The following is a 20,789-nucleotide window of genomic DNA, read 5'->3' on the forward strand; positions in this document are numbered from 1 at the left end:
ATCAGAGGAAGCAATAAAGGAGAATATTGGTAGCTCAGGGTTGAAATGCAGGGTCCTTGGTGCTCTCGGAGCTGAGTGGTTTTCTTGTAGACCTTTCATGACCCAAACTAGGTGACTTCATCAGCTCTAGGAGGAAGGAGGGTGTGCAGAGTGGAGGGCAAGGGCAAGAAGAAGAAGAAGAAGGAAGAGAAGGAAGTGGGCGAGAAAATATGAGAAGAAGAAGAAGGCTATGGGGTTCTTGATTCTCTCTGAGCTAGGTGGTTCTTCTTGCAGACGTTTCATGACCCAAACTAGGTGATTTCATCAGTTCTAGGAGGAAGTAGGGTGTGCAAAGAGGAGGGGCAAGAATGAGGAGGAAGAGGAAGGAGGAGAAGGAGAAGGAGAAGAAGGCTATGGGGTTCTTGATCAGTGGTGGGTTGCAAATTTTTTTACTACCTGTTCTGTGGGTGTGGCTTGGTGGGCGTAGCTTGGTGGGCATGGCAGGGGAAGGATATTGTAAAATCTCCATTCCCACCCCACTCCAGGGGAAGCTTACTGCAAAATCCCCATTTCCTCCCGATCATTTGGGACTCGAGAGGCAGAGAATAGATGGGGGCAGGACCAGTCAGAGGTGGTATTTGCTGGTTCTCCGAACTACTCAAAATTTCCGCTACTGGTTCTCCAGAACTGGTCAGAACCTGCTGAAACCCATCTGTTTTGATTCTCTCTGGGCTAGGTGGTTCTTCTTGCAGACAGCTCTAGGAGGAAGTAGGGTGTGCAGAGAGGAGGGCAAGAATGAGGAGGAAGAGGAAGAGGAAGGAGAAGGAAGAAGAGGAGGAGGAGGAAGAAGAGGAAGAGGAGGAAGAAGAAAGAGAAGGAGAAGGCTATGTGGTTCTTGATTCTCTCTGAGCTAGGTGGTTTTTCTTGCAGACGTTTTAGGACCCAAACTAGGTGACTTCATCAGTGCTAAGCAAAGATAGACAACCCTGGCTTGAGCCCAGTCTAAAGAAACTTATTTGACTGCACTGATGATGTTGCCTAGTTGGGTAATGAGATGTCTGCAAGAAAGCAATCAAGCTTAGAAAGCCCCAAGGACCCCACAAACTTCACGTTTTCTTACTTTGAATCTTTAACATCGTTTCCTTGCCATCACCTGGAAAAGGGATCAAATAAAGAAAATTAAGAACTTGCACCAAATATTTTGTGCAGATGGAAGAAGTGGAAATTGGCAATACATCAAAGGCCTATCTATCTTCCTTCAGGTCATTGAAATAGATGCTTTCATGCTTGGGCGCAAATGGTAGTAATTTATTTTTCAAAATATATGTCATTATAGGACTGTATCAAGAATTAAAGGAGAATAATTTGTGGTTTTCTACAACTAAATAGTTTCCTTTATGGCTTGATGACAAGATAAAAGGTCTGTTTTTCTTCCCTGTTCTAGCTTAGTTCCAATTCCTAAGCTGCCAAAATGCAAAATCTACATATTTATCATTAAATATTGCTGAGTTGATATCCAGTAACCGTACAACAAATTTGTGGGAACACCCCAGCAACCCAGAATTGCCTATGAATAACTGATGGTATCAAATAACATTCGTCTTTCACAAACTGCTTTTCGCGGAATAATTTATTGCGCCTCAAGAAATGAAATAACTTTTTTTTCCCCCGACTTCCATTACCCCTCCCCCAACTTCACAAGAGTTATAATGTTAGCTTCTCATTCTTTCAACAACAACCACAAAAAAAAAAAAAGCTATAATTTCCAGTGTCACAGAGCAGACATCTGTTTCATCTTTGTATACTGTGTAATCTCTGTGCTGGAGAGAGAAATGAGGGAGTATAATAAAAATTGGCTGTGCTGGTAGGAATTTGATGGGAAAAAAAGCAAAGTGAAAAAAAAAAATCAAAGGAGAGGTCCTTGGGCTCAATACTCCAGTTAGAATTCTCTGTATCAGAATAGAGCTGGAAGGGACTTCAGAGACCATCTAGTCTAACCCCTTGCTCAAGCAGGAGACCTTATACCATTCTGGACAAATTGTTGTCCAGTCTCTTCTTAAAAACTTCCAGTGTTGGAGCACCCACAATGTCTGGTGGCAAGCAGTTCCATTGGTTAATTGTTCTCACTGTCAGGAAATTTCTCCTTAGTTCTAGGTTGCTTCTCTCCTTGATTAGTTTCCATCCATTTTTTTTCTTGTCCTGCCTTCAGGTGCTTTATAGAATAGGTTGTACAGAATACAACAGAGTTGTAGCCCCTCAAATACTGGAAGACTGCTATCATGTCCCCTATAGTCCTTCTTTTCTCTAGATTAGCCAAACCCAGTTCCTGCATCCGTTCTTCATCTGTTTTCATCTCCAGGTCTTTAATCATCTTAGTTGCTCTTCTCGACACCTTTTCCAAAGTCTCAACATCTTTTTTTTGTAATGTGGTAACCAAAATGGGATGCAGGATTCCAGGTGTGGTTTTACTAGGGTTTGATAAAGCGATACTTCAGATGTTTTTATACGTTTTATTGTTATTGATTTTGACTATTTTAAATCTGACTGGTTTTTAAATCTGAGAATACTTGAAGGATGGCCAGGATGTAGATAAAATTAATAAGACCACCCAAGGGAATGCAGGAATGGGTTTGAGCAAGTCAGAAGGTCTTTGTTGCATGGATTGTTGCTGATCCCGACGACGAGGAGGCTGGTGTGGTGCTGCGCCAGCAGCCTGTGCAGCCGGTGCTCGAGTCGTACAGCGAGGAGGCTGAAGAAGATGTGGTGCCAGAGACAGAGATCCAGTCAGGGCCTTCAGAACCTCCAGAGGCTCCTTTAAATGAAGAGGATGAAGAGGAGGAGCCTCTTCTCAATGCATGGGCACGCAGAGCTGCCAAAAGGCAGGAGTGGAGGAGGTCTCCTCGAGAGTAAGGCTTGGGGCTAATTGGCCACTCCCTTAGCCTATTTAAGTTTGCACACAGCTTGTAAAAAGCTGCAGGAAACAACGTGTGTTCGTCCGTTCGCTGATCATTGGGTTTGAATTTTCTCTGCAAACCTGGCTTCTGGGCTTTCTGCCAACTCTTGTAAGACTCTATCTTATCTGTGGAATTTCTGACAGGCTGTTAAGAATGTTTTTATTAACAGCCTGCATTTGCAAAAGACTGTGTTTTGAAGTAAACTGAGTTTTGTTCGGAGTTTGTGTGTGCTACATTCTTTGGGATCCGTAGCTGGGGCAGAATAGTCTTCCCCATTGTCTAGGTTTGAGCCCCCAAAACTACGTTTTGGAAAGCGTTATGAATCAGGATCACACATAAACCCCCGTTTCTACCTACGCTGGTAGTTCTCGACTTACGACCACAATTGAGGCCAAAATTTCTGTTGCTAAATGAGTTTTGCCCCATCTTACAAGCTTTCTTGGCACCCTTGTTAATGGAATCGCTACAGTCGTTCAGTTAATAACATGGTCGTTAAATGAATCTGGCATCTCCCGTTGACTTTGCTTGTCGGGAGGCTGCAAAAGGTGGAATCATGTGAGCCCCCCGGGACACCTCAACCGTCATAAATATGAGTCAGTTGTCAATCATCTGAATTTCTGATTACGTGACCCTGGGGATGCTGCAACGGTCGTAGGTGTGAGAAAACGGTCATGTTGTTTTTTTTAAGTGCTGTTGTAACTTTGAATGGTCACTAAATGAACTGTTGAACTGTTCTTGTACACAAGAATCTTGGTCAATTAATGGTCAGCATGAAATTGGCACTAGGTAAGACAGAATTAGGGATGCGGTGGCTCAGTGGCTAAGACGCTGAGCTTGTCGATCAGAAGGTCGGCAGTTCAGCGGTTCGAATCCCTACTGCTGCGTGATGGGGTGAGCTCCCGTTACTTGTCCCAGCTTCTGCCAACCTAGCAATTCGAAAGCATGTAAAAAATGCAGTAGAAAAATAGGGATCATCTTTAGTGGGAAGGAAACAGCGTTCTGTGCGCCTTTGGCATTGAGTTATGCCGGCCATATGACCACGGAGACGTCTCCGGACAGCGCTGGCTCTTCGGCTTTGAAACGGAGATGAGCACCGCCCCCTAGAGTCAGGAACGACTAGCGCACATGTGCGAGGGGAACCTTTACCTTTTAAGACAGAATTCAATGGATTTCAAGACTTGGAGTGTTTATGGACACGTAACTAGGCTAAATCCCCGCTTGACTCCGCCTGCAGTCTCTGTCTGTTCTTCCCCTACAGATGATGAGCTTTTGTCAATTTAGCCTCTTATCAAGGGCCAAACAGGGTGTTTTTCAACACCGCACATCTTCAATAAAATAGGAACAGCCCTATCTATACACGTGTCAGTAAAGGTAAAGGTAAAGGTACAATATCTATTTTCTTACTTTTCGTAGGTTTTATGTACGTTTTTCTTTTAGCCAGTTTTTTACTACGTAACCAAGATTTTTCTACAGCCCTAGCTCAGTGGAGTCACATCCACTCAATTCTGGGCTTTTTTTTCTTCTGGCAGCCAGCAGGCCTTATGCTGCCCTATGCTGCCTAGTGAGAGACTTATATAGATCTATTTCTGGCTTTATAGTACCTTTACAGGGAGGATACATGAGATGTGGGTGTGGCTTACTGATGATGGCTAATGAGCCAGAAATAGATCTATATAAGTCTCTCACCAGGCAGCATAGGGCCTGCTGGCTGCCAGAAGAAAAAAAAGCCCAGAATCGAGCGGATGTGACTGAGCTAGGGCTGTAGAAAAATCTTGGTTACGTAGGAAAAACCTGGCTAGAGGAAAAACACACATAAACCCTACAAAGAAGTAAGAAAGTAGATACTATACCTCTACAGGTAGGATACATAAGATGTGGGTGTGGCTTACTGATGAAAGCAAACGAGCTGGAAATAGATCTATACTCCCACCTAGCAGGAAGAACTTGCTGGTTGCTAGAAAGGAAAAAAGCCCAGAATCGAGTGGATGTGATTCTACTGAGCTAGGGCTGCAGAAAAACCTTGGTTATGTAGGGAAAACCTGGCTAGAGGAAAAACACACATAAACCCTACGAAGAAGTAAGAAAATAGATACTATACCTTTACAGGGAGGATACATAAGATGTGGGTGTGTTTGTTTGTTTGTTTGTTTTATTAAATTTGTATACCGCCCTACTCCCGAAGGACTCAGGGCGGTGAACAGGCACAAAATAAAATACAGAAATACAAAAGTTAAAACAATTTAAAACCAAATTAAATAATATTGGCCCACGACAATTAAAATCCCAATGAATTTAAAACCAATTAAAATTTCAATTTAAAATTTAAAAAAGGGGAGAAAAATCAGTGTGGCCTACTGATGAAAGCAAACGAGCTAGAAATAGATCTATATAGGTCTCCCACCTAGCAGGAAGACCTTGCTAGCTGCTGGAAAGGAAAAAAGCCCAGAATCGAGTGGATGTGATTCTACTGAGCCATAAGTAGAAAGTGGGAACTTGACATGCGGAGCAGATGGTTCCAGATGACGGGAGTAATGAAGCAATATTATGTCTAACCATCTGGCAGCCGAGGGTCTGCGCCAAGAACCCACGTTTTGTACAAAGTCCTGATGAGATCGCTGACAACAGGGGTGGAGTAAGAGATCTCCATATGTCCCACCTTCGGCTCCTTAGCAGAACGAAGCGGGACACATAAATAACAGCGATGAACCTGCTTTGTGACGGAAGCTGTTTTGAGACCAGACGAAGGATTTTTAGAAGTGTAGTCAAAGTTGTCCAGCCAAACCTCTCCCACCCCACCCCGAGATGGAGGTCCTCAGCCAAGCTAGACTAAGCAGAGGAAGGTCTCCGTGGAGGAAGTTTCAAACTTCTTCCCACCCAATTGGCTTAAAACAAAGGTTGGAGGATGAGATGATCCAAGAAAGCACTCAAGGCCTTTTCAACCGGGTCAAGGAGGAGCTTTTGACAAGTTAAGCTTCTCATGTCACAGGGGGATAAACAGGAGAGGGGAAACTTTGATCAAACTCTCGTGTTCGATGCAATAATTGAAGGCATTGCAACACAAACGAACACACACACACACACACACACACACACACAGCTCTTTATTCTGTGTGCAGATATCCAGAGAAGGACAGCAATAGATTTCTGCAATTGGCCAGTATCAGAGAAACGATGCTTCCTTCCTTCCTTCCTTCCTTCCTTCCTTCCTTCCTTCCTTCCTTCCTTCCTTCCTTCCTTCCTTCCCTCCCTCCCTCCCTCCCTCCCTCCATTACACCTTCCTCCCTTCCTTCTTTCCCTCCCTCCCTCCCTCCCTCTCCTTCATTCCTCTCCTCCCTCCCTCCATTACACCTTCCTTCTTTTCCTCCCTCTCTCATTACACCTTCCTTCCTTCCTCCTCCATCCTCCATCCTCCATTCCTTCCTTCTTTCCTTCCCTCCATTACACCTTCCTTCCTTCCCTCCCTCCCTCCATTACACCTTCCTTCCTTATTTCCCTCCCTCCCTCCCTCTCCTTCCTTCCCTCCTTCCCTCCCTCCATTACACCTTCCTTCTTTTCCTCCCTCTCATTACACCTTCCTTCCTTCCTCCTCCGTCCTCCATCCTCCATTTCTTCCTTCTTTCCTTCCCTCCATTACACCTTCCTTCCTTCCTTCTTTCCCTCGCTCCCTCCCTCTCCTTCCTTCCCTCCCTCCCTCCATTACACCTTCCTTCCTTCTTTCCCTCCCTCTCTCATTACACCTTCCTCCCTTCCTCCACCCATCCTTCATTCCTTCCTTCTTTCCCTCCCTCCATTACACCTTCCTGCCTCCCTCCCTCCCTCTTTTCCTTTCTTCCTCCCTCCCTTTCTCTCCTCCCTCCCTCCCTCCCTTTCCCCAGATTTTCCAATATACAAATCAGCATCGCAATTTGCATTCTATCCTGCAAATAAATTTCATCCCACAGGATTATTTCGTACCAGCAGTTCTAATGCCAGATCTCCGTGGTCACAGAGTGAAGCTGATTGGCGGAAGAATTTCCCGCAATACCCAGTAAGCTTCAGCGCCTGATGCCAGAGAGCCCGCTTACAGGGTCAAGCAATTAGCTGACTTGCGGGGAGGATTAGACAAACTCACGGGGAAAAAAGAGCCGATCGGCGGTTGCTTGTTAGGATTGCTACGTCCTGCTTGCAAGTTCAAATAACCGTCTGTGCAATGGGCAGCCATATTAGAGGATTTTTTTCCTCTAAAATCTTCGGTTGGATTCTTCTTCTCTGAATCAAAGTTGATATGAGACCCAGAAGCAAAGAAGGAGGTGAAAATATCATAAGTTTTTAAAGATCTTGGAAGTATCACAATATTGTATGGTTAGTCCTTGATTTCCATGACCGTTTGAAATGAGAACAGTGACTTATGAACACTTTTCACAACTTACGACCGTTGCAGCATTCCCGTGGTCACGTGATCGGAATTCGGAGGCTTGGCAACTGTCATGGACTTATGACGGTTGCAGGGTGATCCCCAGGGGTGAAAAATCCAGCAGGTTCTGACAGGTTCTGGGGAACGGATAGTGGAAATTTTGAGCAGTTCAGAGAACCGGCAAATACCAACTCTGGCTGGCCCCAGAATGGGGTGGGAATGGAGATTTTGCAATATCCTTCCCCTGGAGTGGGGTGGGAATGGAGATTTTGCAGTATCCTCCCCCTGCCACGCCCACCAAGTCACACCCACAGAACCGGTAGTTAAAAAAATTGGATTTCACCACTGGTGATTCCCCCTTTGGTGACCTTCTTATCAGCAAAGTCAATGAGGAGAACCAGCTTTGCTTAACAACCGTTTTACTAACTTAACCACCCCAGTGATTCACTTAACAACGGTGGCAGGAAAGATGTCCAAATGGGGCAACCTCACTTAACAACTGTCTTGCTTAGCAAATAGATCTGAAGGACTGAAGGGGACTTAGAAGATTGTGCTCCAGAAAACAAAAGATCTTCATGATGATGATGATGATGTTTGAATGACCTATAACTGTGATCCTCCACCTTTTCTTCACCGTGGACCCCCCTTTAAATACCTTTTGTGGCTACGAACCACCAAGACTTAACTCAAAATTTAAATCATAGCATTTCTTCAAGTCTTCGTGGACCCCCTGTGACCACATCACAGCTCCCCAGGGATCCATGGACCACAGGTTGAGAAAAATCAGCAGGTTGACCTATCAGATTCATTTCGTCATCAAAAAAAAGTCTCAGAAAAGATGTTGAGACTTTGGAAAAAGTGCAGAGAAGAGCAACTAAGATGATTAAAGACCTGGAGACTAAAACATACAAAGAACGGTTGCAAGATTTGGGAATGGCCAGTCTAGAGAAAAGAAGGACTAGGAGAGCCATGATAGCAGTATTCCAGCAATTGAGGGGCTGCCACAAGGAGCAGGGGGTCAACCTATTCTCCAAAGCACCAGAAGGCAAGACATGGATGGAAACCCATCAAGGAGAGAAGCAACTTAGAACTAAGGAAAAATTTCCTGACAGTGAGAACAATTAATCGGTGGAAGGACTCGCCTCCAGAAGTTGTGGGTGATCCATCACTGAAGTTTTTTGACAAGAGGTTGAACAACTGTTGTCCAGAATGGTAGAGGGTCTCCTGCTGGAGCAAGGGGTTGGGCTAGAAGAGCTCCAAGGTCCCATCCAAGTCTGTTATTCTATTACTCAAAGTTTCACTTAAAGACTGTAAGGAGAACGGTTGCAGGAATTGGGTACGGCTAGTCTAGAGAAAAGAAGGACTAGGAGGGACATGATAGCAGTATTCCAGTATTTGAGGGGCTGCTTCAAAGAAGAGGGGGTCAAATTATTCTCCAAAGCCCCAGAAGGCAAGAAAAGAAACAATGGATGGTAATCCAGGAGAGAAGCAATTTGGGATTAAGGAGAAACTATCTAACAGTTTTTTAGAAGGCCAGGTCCTGAAGATGAAACTCAAATACTTTGGCTACCTAATGAGAAGGAAGGACTCACTGGAGTCCTGGATGGAGGTCGCACGGTGGAGACAGGACACTCGGACTTTCAAAAGCTTTTAGAAGTTCTTGAATAACTTAGTGGCCATGGTATGGTTTTCCCAGTTGCAATGGATGGCTGTGAAAGTTGGACCATAAGGAAGACTGAGCGCCAAAGAATGGAGGCCTTTGAACTCTGGTGCTGGAGAAGACTCCTGCGAGTCCCTTGGACTGCAAGGCGATCCAACCGGTCAGTCCTAGAGGAGATCAACCCTGACTGCTCTTCAGAAGGCCAGATCCGGAAGATGAAACTCAAATGCTTTGGCCACCTAATGAGAAGGAAGGACTCCCTGGAGAAGAGCCTCATGCTGGGAACGATGGAGAGCAAAAGAAGAAAGGGACGTCAGAGAATGAGGCGTCTGGATGGAGTCACTGAAGCAGTCGGCCTGAGCTTAAATGGATGGTAGAGGACAGGAAAGCCTGGAGGAACATTGTCCATGGGGTCGCGATGGGTCAGACACAACTTTGCAACTAACAACATCTAACAGTGAGGACAATCCACCAGTGGAACAGAAGTTGCCTTCAGAAGTTGTGGGTGCTTCATTACTGGAGGTTTTAAAGAAGAGACTGGAGAGTCATTTGTGTGGGATAGTATAGGGTCTCCTGCTTGAACAGGGGGTTGGACTAGAAGACCTCCAAGGTCCCTTCCCGCTCTATTCTGATTGATTGTTTTCAATCTTAGACAGCAGCCTCTTCTACAGGCATGGCTATTATTATTTTTTTTTAGAACGAGGCACTTGAGACACCATTCAAAGCAAGATGACAGTGGACGGTAACTAAAACCTGTTCTGTAGTTCATGAAATATTTTGTATTTGCAGATTCGATTTGCGTAAGGGGCTTTGACCCAAACCTCAGCATGATGACGGGAATCACTCCGATTAACCCCTTGCTGTCAGGCATGGGACTCGTACCTCAGCCTCCCCCAACCGAAGCCCCAGTCATCAAGGAGATTATTCACTGTAAAAGCTGCACTCTCTTCCCTCCGAACCCAAGTAAGTACACCTGGTGAGCTTGATCAGGGCTGAAAATACCAGATAATTGATTTATCTATTAATTTGATAATTAACGTATCCCCTGCCCACCTAACAAAGGGGTGAAAGGATGTTGCAATATAGCAAGAGAATGCATAGGGTGGGTCTCCTACTTGAGCAGGGGGCTGGACTAGAAGACCTCCAAGGTCCCTTCCAACCCTATTACTCTATGTCCTGTGTTCATTGTAGGTGGTTGGCAAATCCCGAGAACATCCCTCCACTGATGTTCATATTACTACGTTACCAACTTTGGCTGTTCATGTGAGGACCTAGAATAGAATAGAATAGGATAGGAATGGGAATAGAATAAAAATCAGAATAAAATAGAGCAGAGCAGAGCAGAGCACAGTAGCACAGAGTAGAGTAGAGTAGAGTAGAGTAGAGTAGAGTAGAGTAGAGTAGAGTAGAGTAGAGTAGAGTAGAGACAAGAGAAGAGAAGAGAAGAGAAGAGAAGAGAAGAGAAGAGAAGAGAAGAGAAGAGAAGGGAGGGGTAGAGAAGAGAATGAGTAGGAATAGAATAAAATAGAATAGAATAGAATAGAGTAGAGTAGAGTAGAGTAGAGTAGAGTAGAGTAGAGTAGAGTAGAGTAGAGTAGAATAGAATAGAATTCAGAATAAAATAGAGCAGAGCAGAGCACAGTAGCACAGAGTAGAGTAGAGTAGAGTAGAGTAGAGTAGAGTAGAGTAGAGTAGAGTAGAGTAGAGTAGAGACAAGAGAAGAGAAGGGAGGGGTAGAGAAGAGAATGAGTAGGAGTAGAGTAGAATAGAATAGAATAGAATAGAATAGAATAGAGCAGAGCACAGTAGCACAGAGTAGAGTAGAGTAGAGTAGAGTAGAGTAGAGTAGAGTAGAGTAGAGTAGAGTAGAGTAGAGTAGAGTAGAGTAGAGTAGAATAGAGACAAGAGAAGAGAAGGGAGGGGTAGAGAACAGAATGAGTAGGAATAGAATATGAGTAAAGTATAGTAGAACAGAGCAGAGCAGAGTAGAATAGAGATAAGAGAACAGAGGAGGAGGGGAAGAGAATGAGAATGAGTAGGAATAGAATAGGAGTAGAGTAGAGGGAAGGGAAGGGAAGGGAAGAGAGAGGAGCGGAGAGGAGCGGAGAGGAGCGGAGAGAAGAGAAGAGAAGAGAAAAGAGGAGAGGAGAGGAGAGGAGAGGAGGAGAGGAGAGAAGAGAAGAGAAGAGAAGAGAAGAGAAGAGAAGAGAAGAGAAGAGAAGAGAAGAGAAGAGAAGAGAAGAGAAGAGAAGAGAAGAGAATATAGAATAGAATTCTTTATTGGCCAAGTGTGATTGGACACACAAGGAATTTATCTCCAGTGCACAAGCTATTGGTATACATAGAAACAGCAAAGTGATAGGTCATAGATCATAAATCATAGTCTCAATCATTAATCATAAGCTACAAACATCAAGTGATAAATCTTAAGATGCCAATAGGAGAAGATAGTAGGAAAGATAAGAAGATGAGAAAAGATGAGAAACGAAAAGATGAGAAGGATAATAGCAATACAGCCCTACTACATGGGTAAATATCTTTACACCTAAGAGATGATATACTGTAGGTGGGAAAGTGTGAGTCGGCATTTAGTGATGGGCTAAATTACTCCAGCATAAATAGTCTTAAATTAACTAAGAGACCCAAAATAGCATCAGGACAGATTCCTTTCCACTCTGTTGGGATGTTGGCGATTAGTAACCTATGTGTAAAGGATAGATTGAGAGACTTTTGCCCGGGGACCTTGGTTTCTGGATTCTCCAATCATCTGTGTGATCTTCTGTTTTGTCTTAGACCTTCCACCCCCTTCAACCAGGGAGAGGCCGCCAGGATGCAAAACTGTCTTTGTTGGTGGGTTACCCGAAAATGCCACAGAAGAAATAATTCAGGAAGTCTTCGAACAGTGTGGGGACATCACCGCCATTCGAAAAAGCAAGAAGAACTTTTGTCACATCCGTTTTTCAGAAGAATTCATGGTTGACAAAGCCATTTACCTTTCTGGTATTTATCCCCTTCTTCCATAAATCCTCTTCCTTGGCCTCTCATTTGTATTGTGTGTGATATTCTCTTTTTTATTCTCTCTCTCCCTCCCTCCCTCCCTCCCTCCCTCCCTCCCTCCCTCTCTCTCTCTCTGTATGTATGTATGTATATGTGTATATATATATATATATATATATATATATATATATATATATATATATATATATATATATGTTTTCTCAGGTTTTCGCGGGTGTTTGTATGTAGGTCTTTGGTTATTCGGGTCTTGTCCCACGTAAAATTGAAGGTTTCTTGGCGACGTTTCGACGAAGTCTCATTCGTCATCTTCAGGCTGGTGTTCTCGGCTTCGTGCTTCCAGGAGCAAATTGCTCCTGGAAGCACGAAGCCGAGAACACCAGCCTGAAGATGACGAATGAGACTTCGTCGAAACGTCGCCAAGAAACCTTCAATTTTACGTGGGACAAGACCCGAATAACCAAAGACCTACATATATATATATATATATACACACATCTGTCTCTGTCTTTCTCTCTCTCTCCCCCCCCTGCCTATCTACTTATCTACCTATCCTTATCTGTATGTCTGTCTGTCTGTCTGTCAGTCAGTCAGTCTGTCTCTCTGTCTCTCTCTCTCCGTCTCTGTCTCTCTGTCTCTCTCTCTGTCTCTCTCTCTCTCTCTGTCTGTCTCTCCCTCTCCCTATCTACCTATCCTTATCAGAGGTGGGTTTCAGCAGGTTCTGACCAGTTCTGGAGAACCGGTAGTGGAAATTTTGAATAGTTTGGAGAACCGGTAGTAAAAATTCTGACTGGCCCCCATCTATTCTCTGCCTCCCCGAGTCCCAGCTGATCAGGAGGAAATGGGGATTTTGCAGTAACCTTCCCCTGGATTGGGGACGGAATGAAGATTTTACAGTATCCTTCCCCTGCGCCCACCAAGCCACACCCACCAAGCCATGCCATGCCCACCAAGCCACACCCACAGAACTGGTAGTAAAAAAATTTGAAACCCACCACTGATATCTATCTATCTATCTATCAGATCTATCTATCTATCTATCTATCTATCTATCTATCTATCTATCTATCTATCTATCTATCTATCTACCGCCTATATATCATCTATCTATCTATCTCTATCCATCCATCCATCCATCCATCCATCCATCCATCCATCCATCCATCTATCTACCTACCTACTTACCTACTTACCTACCGTCTATGTATCATATGTATCATCTATCTATCTATCTATCTATCTATCTATCTATCTATCATTCTATCTATCTACCTACCTACCTACCTACCTACCGTCTGTGTATCATCTATGTATCATCTATCTATCTATCTATCTATCTATCTATCTATCTATCTATCTATCTATCTATGTCTGTCTGCCTGCCTGCCTGCCTGCCTGCCTGCCTGCCTCTCTATCTATCTATCTATCTATCTATCTATCTATCTATCTATCTATCTATCTACCTACCTACCTACCTACCTACCTACCTACCATGTTTCTCTGAAAACACAACCCACCCAAATAAGCCTGGGGGGGAATGGGCATGGCCAGCATGAATGTGGGCATGTGGGGGGGGGGGGCAACTGTCTGGCTACATTAGCCCGATCTTTCCTCTTCTCATTGGGTAGACCGGGACAGCCCCGCGGGCCAGATCTGACCACATCGGAGCCCATATCTGGCTCACGGGGCCTTGAGTTGGACACCCCTGTTCTAAGAGGCTAACACAGAAAACCTGAAATTATATCTCTTTTCTACTACTCAACCCATTCCACGTGTCCACGGAATTTTCCAGCTAGAAAGAAGGAATTGCCGCCCTCCGTATAAGCGAAGCCTCCTTGCAAATGACTTCAACCATGCAAGGAAAGGAAAATGGCTTTAGCATCCTCTCAAGCTGGATTTTGATGACATTTTACCAAGTGGAATCGAAAGCCTGACTATCTTCTGAGGTTGGCAGAAGGGCTGCTGTCAGCCGTGAAGCCGGCTTGTTTTAATTGCGCTGAATTATTGTGTTTCCGCGATGATCTTTATTACATTTTCAAACATAAAATGCTCTGAAATGGCAAAGAGAGAGGGTAATTTCCCAGGCTTATAATAGACATTAAAAGAGAGAGAGAGAGAGAGAGAGAGAGAGAGAAAGAGAGGGAAGATATAATTTACTGCACTTACAGTTGTGGTGATACACAAGGGCTACAGTCTGGGTGTCACTTGCGGCTTACACAAAAGGACAACACGCCTGTCAGGATAGGTTATGATGAACAGAACACATGGGTTTGTGGTTCTGGTGCAGCTGATCGCATGGAGTTCAGAGTGGGTTTTTTTTAAATACTTTCTCTTGGGCTTTTTTATTTGAGCTTCCTGTTCCTGTGCAAGAACATATATTCTATTGGTTGTTGTTAGATTCCTATGGGGGTCATGTAGGGGTTATGTAGGGATCATTTCAATTTCATTTCAAATCTTTATTGTCAGTGCACAACATACGTACAATGAGATTGGTTGAGCTTCCTCAGTGCACCCCCCCAACACAATACAACTCACAACTCACAGCTCACAGGGAGCCTGGATAGCTCAACAGACTAAAAGCCTGTTATTAACATTCAGCTGTCTGCAATTATTGCAAGTTCGAATCTCGCCAGGCTCAAGGTTGACTCAGCCTTCCATCCTTTCTAAGGTAGGTAAATTGAGGACCCAGTTTATGGGGGCAATAAGCTGACTTTGTATAAAATATACAAAAATATGAAGGCTATCGCTTAACGCATTGTAAGCCGCCCTGAGTCTCCGGATATAAATCTAATTTAAAAAACAAACAAACAGTAAAGATGGAAAATCCCTAATCATAATAATAGTAATAATAATAATAAAAACTATTTATATTACTATAAATAGTAATTATTAGATTGTTACTATAATCATAGTAACAATCCCCAGTCCTATTTCACCAGTGTGAACATGTTACACTTTGCACCAGCTCTTCAAGTCCATCGTACTACATAGTTATGATGTTATTTTGCATAGCTGGCTCCATAGACAAAGTACAAATCCTAGGTGTTTGTCTGAGCTAAGTTTGGTTGAAGTTTGGACTGCTCTGAGGGTGATTCAATAATTCCTATTGTAGCTTAATGGCTTTGTCCTGTGTTGGCTCTTGGGTGAGGGTATTTATTTATGAATAGAGCTATCTAGATACTTGTCTTCTTTCAATAAGTTCTTTATCTCTTAAGTGCTGACATCTGCCGAGGGCTATTAAGAAAAGTGGGGGTTGCTTTCTGCCTCTAAAAAAAACATGTTTCTCCATTTCTCTCTTTGGGAAAATATAATATTCTGCCTTTTTTAAATATATATATATATATTCTTTTAAAGATTTCATTCCTCTAGGAGGTGGGTGAGTGCAGACTTTCTACAGGAGGTAATCTCACTGCCCATGGAGATACTCCATTGTCCACGTCATGGTTGTCCCAAAGGTGCTTTTTCCAAAAGGCAGCTGGACTTGCTTGCTTTTATCTTTGAAAACATTTCACTTCTCTTCCAAGAAGCTTCTTCCATTCTAAAACGTCAGTTCTGAAGAAGCTTCTTGGATGAGAAGCGAAACGTTTTCAAGGGAAAAAAAAACCCCCAAAATTGCCTTCAGGATGTAAGCCATGGTTTGGGATAGATGCCCAAAAGGTATGGAGCATGCAGCATGGGGTTGTGAAGCTACTTTTGTTATTTTGACAAAAGAAAAAAACAAACAAAAAACAGACAAAATTGTGAATGCTCCTGGTTGGTTACAGTTAGAAGCTAATGTATTGCTTACACGTTATTCTTGTTAGCTCAGGTCAGAATTCAGTTTACCTTTTCTGAAATTATGCAAAACTGAATATATTTGCAGGTGGTTTAAGATCCACCAGTTTGTGCTAACCCTACGAAGATCAAAGATGGCCTTCCTAGAAAATAAACTCTCTTTCTTCCATTTGATCTTATTAGATTTCAATTCTCTCTCTTTCTCTCTCTCATTCTCTCTCTCTTGTTCTCTCTCCCTCTCTCTCTCTCTCGTTCTCTCTTTCTCTCTCTTTCTCATTCTCTCTTTCTCTCTCTCTCCTCTCTCTCATTCTCTCTCTCGTTCTCTCTCTCATTCTCTCTCCCCTGCTCTCTCTTGTTCTCTCTTTCTTTCTCTCTCCCTCTCTCCCCTCTCTCTTGTTCTCTCTCTGTCTCTCTCTCATTCTCATTCTTTCTCTCTCCCTCTTTCTCTCTCATTCTCTCTCTCGTTCTCTCTCTCTCGTTCTCTCTCTCATTCTCTCGGTCTGTCTGTCTCTCATTCTCTTTCTGTCTCTCTCTCCCCTCTCTCTCCCCCCTTTCTCGTTCTCTCTCTGTCTCTCTGACTCTCATTCTCTCTTTCTCTCTCTCTCCCCTCTCGTTCTCTCTTTCTCTCTCTCCTCTCTCTCGTTTTCTCTCCCTCGTTCTCGCTCTCTCTCATTCTCATCCTCTCATTCTCTCTGACTGTCTCTGTGTCTCTCTATTCAAGACGAGTCTATTAAAGAAAATGAATGAAAAAAGAATGAATAAAACTGGAGGAACTATATATAGGACATGGCTGATTATGGAAATCTATTTTTTGCATGCGTCAAGATGCAAAATCTGGTCCTGTTGTGTTTTCATCATAAAGCGACAGCCGAGAGATTTCATATTTACACTTTTCCAAATGTCCAGATTTCACATTTCCGTACTTAAGAATTGAATTACCTTAGCGTTTTCTTAGTACATCATCAAACTTTGTGAAGTTCAGTCTAAGACGCTGAAGTTGGTATTTTCTTAGAGGTCAGCTGAAAAGACAGGCAAATAATTCTTGACCTACGAGTACAACTGAGCACAAATTCCCATTGCTAAGCAAGGCAGTTGTTAAGTGAATCTTTCTAGAGTCTCCACATCTTTTTTACATCGTGGTGACTAAATCTGGATGCAGGATTCCAAGTGTGGCCTTACCAAGGCCTTATAAAGTGGTATTAACATTTCACGTGATCTTGATTCCATCTCTTTGTTTACCCAGCCTAGATCTGTGTTGGCTTTTTTGGCAATAAGAAGAAAAAAAAAAGGCTGATTAAAACAACACCGTCACAGAAGCTGTTGCATTTCTTGGTTTGTTGTTTTCAGGGTATCGCATGAGGTTAGGATCCAGCACCGATAAGAAGGACTCCGGCCGTCTTCACGTCGATTTCGCTCAGGCCAGAGATGATTTTTACGAATGGGAGTGTAAACAGAGGATGTTGGCGCGAGAAGAACGCCATCGTCGCAAAATGGAAGAAGACCGGATACGTCCCCCTTCGCCTCCCGTCATCATGCATTATTCGGAACACGAGGCCTCTTTGCTGGCAGAAAAATTGAAAGGTAATGCAATCCTTTTGCGATTCCGTCGGATGTCAAAACATCGACAACGCTGCGAGCTGGTTACCGTGCCTTTATTTGAAAAACATGTTCTCCTCCTATTTAATGAAATGTGTCTCTTTCCTTGCGTTGTGCGACAATAGCCGCTGTTTGGGTACGATCTGGAAAAATGCGTCCTGCCTCTTTCTGTACTTCGGCGGTATGTTTTCGAAATATTCCAGTTATTTCCTTCCCCTTAAATGTTATTGAAGGGGGGTTTTTTTTTACACGTTAGGGAGGTGTGAAATCCAATTTGCCACTTTGCGTGCGAGACTCCACGGAGAGGAGGCAACAACTCATCAAAACTTCCCGCCTCTCTTCGTGACACGTCCTTTCACAGATTGGTAACAGTTGAAGCCTGCGACGGAAGTGTCGCCCGCAGACCACAAATATTGCCAGCGAGAGAGGGGCGTTGTTTTCAGCAAACTGAGAAGTTTGGTGGGATATCTTTTCGGCACCCCGTGCGCTTTGATTCTGTCTGCAGCGCCGTACGTGGTGCTTCCATTCATGTCCCATGTTGCAGCTCTTACATCGGCCATTAAATAGAAATAGGATTGTAGGGATGGAAGGGGCCTTGGAGGTCTTCTAGTCCAGCCCCCTGACTAAGGCAGGAGACCATATATAGGTAGCCCTCGAAGTTCAACAACAATTGTACCCAAATGTTCTGTTTTTAAGCAAGGCAGTTAAATAAGTTTTGTTCCGTTTTATGACTTTTCTTGTCACCGTTATTAAACAATTCACTGCAGTGGTGAAGTTAGTAACACGATTGTTGAGTGAATCTGGCTTCTGCATTGACTTTGTTTGTCAGAAAGTCACAAAAGGGAATCACGTGATCTCGGGATCCTGCAACCGTCATAAAAATGAGTCAGTAGCCAAGGGTCTGTATGACTATGAAGATACTGCAATGGTCGTAAGTGTGAAAAGTGGCCATAAATCACTTTTTTCAATGCTGTTGGAACTTCAAATGGAAATTCCTTCCTAATTCCAGGTTGCATCTCCCTCCATCCAGAATTTTTAATGGTTTTTAATTTTTAAATAATTTTAATTTAATCTCCACCCAGAATTTTAATGGCTTAATGTAACGTTTTACTGAAATACAGTAGGCTCGTTTCTCAGCACGCCTTTAACAAAGTCGAAAACCTTTGTTTAATTAAAATGGATGCGATCCCTTTTTTTCTCAAGAATGCTATGCAACCATCCCTTTTCATTTACATTCCTGGCAACTTGATTTAAAAATACATCAAGGCTTCTTGTCATCAAGGGGAGCCTCAGAACTTATCCATTTTTTTTCCTTATCCAATGCCAGCTTGAAATTATGCATTTTAGATCCTTCTGAAGCAAATGATTTTTCTACTGATTGCATTTCATATTCCCCACCTGCTAGTCTTCGAAAGCAATTGGTTCTCATTCCCTGTTGACTGACAGAGGGAGGAGGCAGGTTCAAAGTCTTCATTTGAGATTTTCTTTTTTTTGTGACTTTCAAGCTTCCTTCTTATATCTCTGGAGGTTCTCGGTCATCCAGGTCAAGGTTGTTCCGAAGTTCTTTTTCCAAAAAAGCAGCTGGACTTTCTTGGGGTTTTTTTCCCTTGAAGACATTTTGCTCCTCATCCCAGAAGCTTCTTCAGTTCTGCCTGAAGGGTGGAGAATGGAAGGGCTCTCAAAGGGAGTCCTAATGACCAGATGACTGTGAGGAATATTCCTTGCAGTCATCTGGTCATTAGGACTCCCTTTGAGAGTCGTTGAGGCCACTTGGACAGATGGATGACTAAACCCCCCAGTAGCCTCAATGACTCTCAGAAAGAATACTAATGACCAGATGACTGCAAGGAATATAAATCCTTACATATATACATATAATTTCTTCTCAATTCAGAACCTGTCATTTTTCGGTATACTATATTATCCCCCGAAGAAAGAACAGATTTGAAATTTACATACATGGATCAGAGCCATCATAGACTGAATTAAATATGGAGGTCGCTTATGTGAGAATCAAGGAAGCTTTAAGGAGAAGTCCAATTTTAAATTCAGACCTTTAATTGCTGGGGATGTTCATCTATTTTGAGCAAGGCTCCATCAGCTGTTGTGGACTGCAGACTATTAATTCTCTGGTCAGGAGCCCCTTTTGTACAGTTTTCCTTCTTTGGAGTCTGTAGGGGGGGAGTTTCTGTTTCTAAAATTGAACTGTGTTATCTTATAACAGGCACTGCAGATCTTTGATAGCAATAACGATGGCACTTAGACTTATATACTGCTTCACATTGCTTTTACAGCCCTCTCTAAGCAGTTTACAGAGTCAGCCTATTGGCCCCAACAATCTGGGTCCTCATTTTACTGACCACGGAAGGATGGAAGAAGACTGAGTCAATTTTTTTTTTTTTAAATTTGATTTATATGCCGCCCTTCTCCGGAGACTCAGGGCGGCTTACAATGCTTTAAGCAATAGCCTTCATTCTTTTGTATATTTTATACAAAGTCAGCTTATTGCCCCCACAAACTGGGTCCTCATTTCACCTACCTTAGAAAGGATGGAAGGCTGAGTCAACCTTGAGCCTTGGAGAGATTCGAACCAGCAGAAATTTTGAGCCTGATGAGAATCAAACTCATGCCAGTTGGCAGACTTAGCCTGCAATGCTGCATTCTAACCTGCACCATCAGATATAGAATAGGCAGGGGTGAAATCCAGCAGGTTCTGACAGATTCTGGAGAACCGATAGTGGAAATTTTGAGTAGTTCAGAGAATCAGCAAATACCACCTCTGGCTGGCCCCAGAGTGGGGTGGGAATGGAGATTTTGCAATATCCTTCCCCCAGGAGTGGGGAGGGAATGGGGATTTTGCAATATCCTTCCCCCAGGAATGGGGAGGGAATGGAGATTTTGCAGTATCCTTCCCCTGCCACGCCCACCAAGCCACACCCACAGAACCGGTAGTAAAAAAAATTGGATTTCACCACTGAGAATAGGTGATGGTTGATAGATGATAGATGGATGGATGGATGATAAATGGATGGATGGATGGATGGATGATGGATGATGGATGATGGATATAGATATAGATATAGATATAGATATAGATATAGATATAGATATAGATATAGATATAGATATAGATATAGATATAGATATAGATATAGATAGATATAGATATAGATAGATGATAGATGGAGATTGATAGATGATAGAGATAGATAGATAGATAGATAGATAGATAGATAGATAGATAGATAGATAGATGCATGCATTTAGACTTATATACTGCTTCACAGTGCCTTACAGTCTCCCTAAGCCGTTTATAGAGTCAGCATCTTACCCCCGACAATCTGGGTCCTCATTTTACCAACCTTGGAAGGATGGAAGGCTGAATCAATCTGGAGCCAGTGTGAATCAAACTCATGGC

The 20,789-nt window shown here is 43.2% G+C and overlaps 1 protein-coding gene across 2 annotated transcripts in view; it reads left to right on the top strand.

Annotated features, from left to right (window-relative positions):
* ENOX1 (ecto-NOX disulfide-thiol exchanger 1) overlaps nt 1-20,789 on the top strand; it is a 443,224-nt gene that overhangs the window by 301,421 nt on the left and 121,014 nt on the right. For both annotated transcript variants that reach the window (XM_070942714.1, XM_070942715.1), the window contains exons 6-8: nt 9,776-9,949; nt 11,780-11,986; nt 17,123-17,356. In XM_070942714.1, the coding sequence (XP_070798815.1) occupies nt 9,776-9,949; nt 11,780-11,986; nt 17,123-17,356 (615 nt within the window). The remainder of the gene's footprint in view (nt 1-9,775; nt 9,950-11,779; nt 11,987-17,122; nt 17,357-20,789) is intronic.

Source organism: Pituophis catenifer, unplaced genomic scaffold, assembly GCF_029215685.1.
Source record: "Pituophis catenifer annectens isolate HBS135680 unplaced genomic scaffold, rPitCat1.0.hap2 SCAF_4, whole genome shotgun sequence".
NCBI classification, from domain to species: Eukaryota; Metazoa; Chordata; class Lepidosauria; order Squamata; family Colubridae; genus Pituophis; species Pituophis catenifer.